The sequence below is a fragment of the Nicotiana attenuata genome, unplaced genomic scaffold (assembly GCF_001879085.1).
Source record: "Nicotiana attenuata strain UT unplaced genomic scaffold, NIATTr2, whole genome shotgun sequence".
NCBI lineage: Eukaryota > Viridiplantae > Streptophyta > Magnoliopsida > Solanales > Solanaceae > Nicotiana > Nicotiana attenuata.
Window position 1 is genome coordinate 157,620 of NW_017671910.1, and position 6,199 is coordinate 163,818.

Consider the following 6,199-nt stretch of genomic DNA (forward strand, 5'->3'; position numbering starts at 1 on the left):
GCCATGTGGCAAGCCACGTGGCACCATCTCAGCCAACAAGATCAATTGATGAAGATTTAATCTGGACCGTCCATTTCTCACATGCACACAAATGCTCACATGCTGAAGGAATATTAATTAATTACATTGTTAGAATCTAGCTAATAAAAATAGGACAAGTGTACATAATTCATAGGGTAGTTTTATTTTCAGATTCTTTTCTAGGTAGCTAAATATCTGTATAAATATACAGTCTTCTTGTACAGCAATTCATTGAGAAATACAGAAAAGTTTCACAATCATCTCTCTAACTTCCTACACTTTTCTTGTGCCGTTGAGAAGTTGAAATGAAGCAAATCTTTCACATTGATCCCACGTCATTTGAGACGTATTAGGAACAACAACTAGCATCCTAGATAGAGATTAAAATAATGCAGGAGTACTGCTGGTTCAATACAGTACGTATATAACAAAAATACAACTTAATGAATACAGAAACAAGTAAATAAAAATTTTTCTACGCTACTTTGTTTGAACAAGATGCGAGAAGGTACTTGTTCCATGTTGCTTCTCATTGAGTGACTCTACGTTACACTTTACAATGATGTTTCAGCATTGTACAAATCTATTTTACACTCAAGCATCAGAAACATAAGATCTTTGGTATAATGATAGTAATATGTTTTGTAAACTTCAATGTTGATAGAGAAGTTACATGTAGGAATTACAAGAAATTGTTTGATAGAGAAGTTACAATACAGTTTTGAGTCCATCTGCAGTTGATCATACGAGAGATCATTTTATGTGCAAGGTTAGATCATTTGTACCTGAGTATCTTGCGCAACTAGGGAAAAGCATAAATACAAGTAGAGCAACAAGATATTAGAACAAATACAACCCAAATAGTAAGAGAATCAATGCATTCAAAATGCTTTATTATCCATAGTTTCTGAACAGCTGCATATTTGGTACTTGGAATTCCCATTTCACAAAAGACAACATTGAGTAGCAAAAAGAAACAAAAAAATTAATTTCCCTATATGAAATAAATATTGTTTTCTCATTCTCACGCAATAAGGTGGTACACGAAGTTGGGAAATTACAGTGTATAGATTTGCGCGCTACTAGTCAATTGCCATATACTAGATAGAAAGAAAATGTGGAAGAGCATAAGTTCAGACAATATTTCTAGGCAATGTAGTATACATGTGCGACAAGAATGTGCCACCAAAACTTAAAAGGTAAGTTCTACAGAGTGGTGGCTAGACCGACTATGTTGTATGAGACAGAGTGTTGCCCGGTCAAGAACTCTCATATACAGAAGATGAAAGTAACAGAAATGAGGATGCTGAGATGGATGTGCGAGCATACTAAGTTGGATGTGGCTAGACCGACTATGTTGTATGAGACAGAGTGTTGCCCGGTCAAGAACTCTCATATACAGAAGATGAAAGTAACAGAAATGAGGATGCTGAGATGGATGTGCGAGCATACTAAGTTGGATAAGATCATGAATGAAAATATTCGGGTGAAGGCGAGCGTACCCCCCATGGAGTACAAGATGTGGAAAGCAAGACTTAGATGGTTCGAACATATGCAGAGGAGAAGCTTAGATTGCTCAGTAAAGAGTTGTGAGTGATTGGCTTTAGCGGGTGTGAGAAGAGGTAGAGAACGAACTAAAAAGTATTGGGGAGAGATGATCATGCAGGACATGACGCAGCTTCAGCTTAACGAGGATATTGCCCTTGATAGGAAGGTGTGGAAGTTGAGAATTAGGGTTGAAGTTTAATAGGTAGTCGCGCATTTTTCTGTTCCATAGCGAGTTTTTAGAACTAGTCTAATAGTTTTAAATTGCTATTTCCTTACTATTTTCCGCTTCGGTTTCCTAGTATCTAGCTGTTGTTACTACTTGTTGCTATTACTTTCTTCTATCTATTTTTCTAGTTCTTAGATTGTCTTTCTGGCCTTTGTTGTTGTTATTGCCAGTTTTTATTCTTTCTTTTCATCTTCTTGAGCCATGAGTCTGTCGGAAATAACCTCTTCTACCTCCCCAAGGTAGGGGGTAAGGTCTGCGTAACACTACCCATCCCAGACCCTACTTGTGGAACTGCATTGGATTGTTGTTATTGTGGTTGATGAAGCATACATGCAGCACTATTCGTTCAATAAAACTCAGCTGAAATGTACAGTTTTCTATCCAGAAAGATGCCTCAAGTCCCTGAGGTAAGTAAAGCAGTGTTGCCTTCACCTCTTATTTTAACTTCATCAAACAGGTCATTTACTACTGGGAAGACCCAAGAAAGATTGCTAAACATCAACCTGCAAATTCTCTTCTTTACTGCATACTTAAACAGTAAATATTTTCAGCTGACGCACACACAAACAAACAAAACAATGGCACAAGTTGATGACATACATGAACCTAAAAAGCAGTAGGACACTCTCCTCAGCAAAGTTTGCGAGATGCTAAACAACACCATGATAACAGTAAGAAGAAAACTAGGTCCATAGCTTCAACATGCCCAATAGACTTGTACCATAATCTTTCCTAAGCTAGATTAATCTAAATCCATGACTGTAACAATTTTGACACCACGAAATAAAAAAATAAGGCAAGAATAAAGGGAACCCAAAAAAGAAGGTAGCAAAAGAAAGGAGAAATAAAAGAGAGGCATAATCAGATAAAAGGAAGGACCATCATAATTGTCACAATCAACAAGCAAGAAATATTGGACAAAGTGCACCAAGATATACATGTACAAACAACACGACTTCACAACTATGACCAAAAAATGAAACCCATAAAAATGGAAGCAGCCACACTTAGAATGATAACAGAGGCAACACACATGCGAAATATAAACTTTAAAAGATTATAGTACAGCTGTCTGAATCTAGGCAAATGAGTTTAAATAAGAAAAGGCACATCACACGCAACAGTCATAAAAGTAAAAGAGAATAAAAGACGGAAGACAGCCTCAATTGGTCAGCATGAGAATCTCTGACTTGTCATCATATCCACATTCAGTCAAGCAGTCGGTTAGAATGACCAGCATAATAAGGCTTAAGTCGCTCCTCATTACCTTTTCACTCTGTTTGGTAGCAGCAGCACTAAAGCTTCCAGCAGAATAAAAGAATTGATATCTACAATTTCCCGTCTAGCTAGTATAGGCACCTAATCAGACACCCGTTGCACATCTCTAACACTAACTTGACCGGATTTCTCATTTACCCCAGCACCCAAAATCCCTCCATATCCATTAGTAGCCACGCCCATTACTCCGATACCACCATTCATGTAGGTGGGATAGATTGCTCCGGTATTGCCATAAGGCAATGGACTACTTCCCCTCAGACCAGTCATCGTTGGGTTATTCCAAGGACCAGGTGGCACCAAAGAAGCGATACCATAACCAATTCCAGGGTATGCTCCAGCAGGGAAATTACCTCCAAAAGTTGCAACTCCATAAGGATATCCCGCAACATTCCCATAACCTGAGACAGGCCCACAACAATATACATATCTAGGACTATAAGATGGATACATCCCTTGTTGGTAAGTGTTATAGTTAGAACCACTTCCATTACCTATTCTAGCATGATAACCATTACTACTGTTGCTATTTTCATCTTTTGGTATAGCCCTCTTCACCTCCACAAGCTTGCCACTTAATTCATGGAAATTCTTCTGCATAACCTCCTCAACTGCATCCTCCGAATCAAAGGTAATAAAACCAAATCCCCTTGGTCGATGGGTAACATTGTCATGCATCACAACAACATCTGTAATCCTACCAAATCTTTCAAAGTAACTCTTGAAGTCTTCCTTAGTTAGGTTAGCTGATAAACCCCCTACAAAGATCTTCTTCGTCCTAAACCTAAACTGATCATTGCTTCTACCATTAGTTCTACTATTCCAATTCAACCCCCTACTATTTTGTTGTTGTTGTTGTTGACTCTGTTGTTGGTGTTGTTCACTTCTGGGTATGGCTTTTTTCACCTCTACCTATAAATGACATAATATACCACAGATCAATAAGCAAAAAAAGACTTCACCTTTTTGATGAGTAAGCAGGATATCACAAAGGCATCAAGAAGATGCAAAAAGATTACAAAACAAAGTTTATCAGCTCATTTACAATTGAAGTGTTCAAAACTAGAGAGCGGACAAAGTCCAAAAATACATCAGAGTTATTTACACGAGAGAGGTTAGCCCAACTAAAAAGGTTAACCAAACATCCAGCCTTCAGGTAGCCAATTGAAGTTGATACACCATAGAAAAGACTTCACCTTTTGTATAACAAAACATACATATATGTATCAGCAACAAAGATAGCCACAAAACAGAGCAACAACTTCCATCTTTACATTTTTATCTCAGCACGACAAGTGTAGCAGCCCAACCCACTAGTGACATTGTCCGCTTCGGGCTCCAGACCCGCATGGCTTTACTACGCGTTACTACGTTCTAAGGTTTGTTTACTTATAAACAGTATCTCTCCCATGTTTTGTCCATGTGGTATTCGCCTAGGGTGTCACAAGAAGTCTAGATTAAAAAATAAACAAAAAATATTCGGAAAAAATAGTGTTTTGAACTCTACAAATGAAAAAAATGACTTTTTCTCAAATATTAACGGAAAAAATTTATTTTAGAAAATCCAATTGAACAAGCAAAGAAAAGGGGGTCCTAAAAAACAAGAATTAAACAAGTAAAAACATAAACTTGACCGAGAAACAAAATTAACAACGAGGGGTTAGAAAACAAACCATTCTTCCAAGAATTTCATGGGTATCTTGGAGTGCTTTATCAACTGCAGATGAATCAGAAAAGGAAACAAAAGCAAAGCCTCTAGGTCTACCAGTTTCACGGTCTTTAGCAATAACAGAGCTAACCACAGTTCCATACTTAGAAAAATGCTCCTTAAGCATCTGCTCAGTGGTTTCCCTTGGAATCCCACCACAAAATAGCTTGTTTTTGTCCAAATCCTCCATACCCAAGATGCAATGTAGTGTAAAAAAACCTAAAGATCCTTCCTTTGTAATTTGTACAGCAAAAACAAGAAACCCTAAGGGACCCTACTGGTTAGAGGGGTTTTGGGGGAAAAGTTGGAAGTTGGAATTGTAGATGGGATTAATAGGGGATTTTGTATGTTGAAGTCAACCTAGATTTGTTATTGTGAAAGGGATTTAAGTAGACACTTGGTTATGATTTGTTTGCAAGTGTTGTGAAAAAGCAGTCGAATAGGTCACACACTCGTACCAAAACTCTTTATTCTCGCATTTCACTCCCCTACTAGGGGATCGTGAGCCAACTGTTTTCTTTGTCTAAATAACTGTCTTAGAAAATAAAAAACAGAAAAGATAGGAAACTTTGAAGGAATTGGCTTTTATTTATTTACATGGTTAATAAGAAGAAGAAAAAAACAACTCACCATCAGTATTATGATTCAAGTTTGGCTTTTATTCTTTAAGCATATTTCAATTCAAATTGAAATTTATTGATATTTCAACAGCTTTTTGCAAAGGGAAGTGTACTGCTTTCATATATTGAATAGGAGGGTGTTTGGCTAAGCTTATAATCACTTTTCGGCTTATCTATGCGTTTGGTAAAGTTAAAAGTGTTTATAAGTCAAAAATAAGTCAAAAGCCATAATTTGGTCACCACCAGCTTAGTAATTTTTAGCTTAAAAGCACTTTAAGTTTGACCAAGATTTTTACTATTTCATCCTTAAAATATTCCTTTTTAGAAAAAAACTCCTACATCGATACTCACCGCCTCAAGTATTCAACCTATAGCCCCCCTCTCCCCCTACACCTCTTCAAGTCTGCAATTCTCATTCATTATTTTGTTAGGGATATAGTATATATATTCTAGATCCATTCTCATATTTGATGATTTGAACATATTTTTGTGAACGTTATTTGATATCCCTTTATCATAGTTATTATTAATTACTTGATTAATTTAATAAGGTCCTTGATTAAATATTGAGACTTGTCATCGTGATGGAGATCATGATAACGAGAGTAAAGTCTCTTACAACTTAATCTAAATTTTGTTCTTGATCGTAGGATTATTAATTTGGACATTAGTAATCCGGTTAGATCAATATTTATGTGATCGTCTTTATGGCATAAAGATTAGTTGACCTCATTAACTAAATCACATAGATAGATGATGTATATAGAGATATGATCATTGAACCGACTCATTGGATAA

The 6,199-nt window shown here is 36.6% G+C and overlaps 1 protein-coding gene across 1 annotated transcript; it reads right to left on the bottom strand.

Annotated features, from left to right (window-relative positions):
• Window positions 1-2,770: 2,770 nt before the first annotated feature.
• On the bottom strand, window positions 2,771-5,282 carry LOC109210849 (RNA-binding protein 1). The gene is made up of 2 exons (XM_019374321.1): window positions 4,747-5,282; window positions 2,771-3,985 (listed from the first exon to the last, which is right to left on the bottom strand). The coding sequence occupies exons 1-2, from the start codon at window positions 4,969-4,971 to the stop codon at window positions 3,155-3,157; spliced, it is 1,056 nt and encodes a 351-aa protein (XP_019229866.1). The 5' UTR covers window positions 4,972-5,282; the 3' UTR covers window positions 2,771-3,154.
• Between the last annotated feature and the right edge of the window lie 917 nt (window positions 5,283-6,199).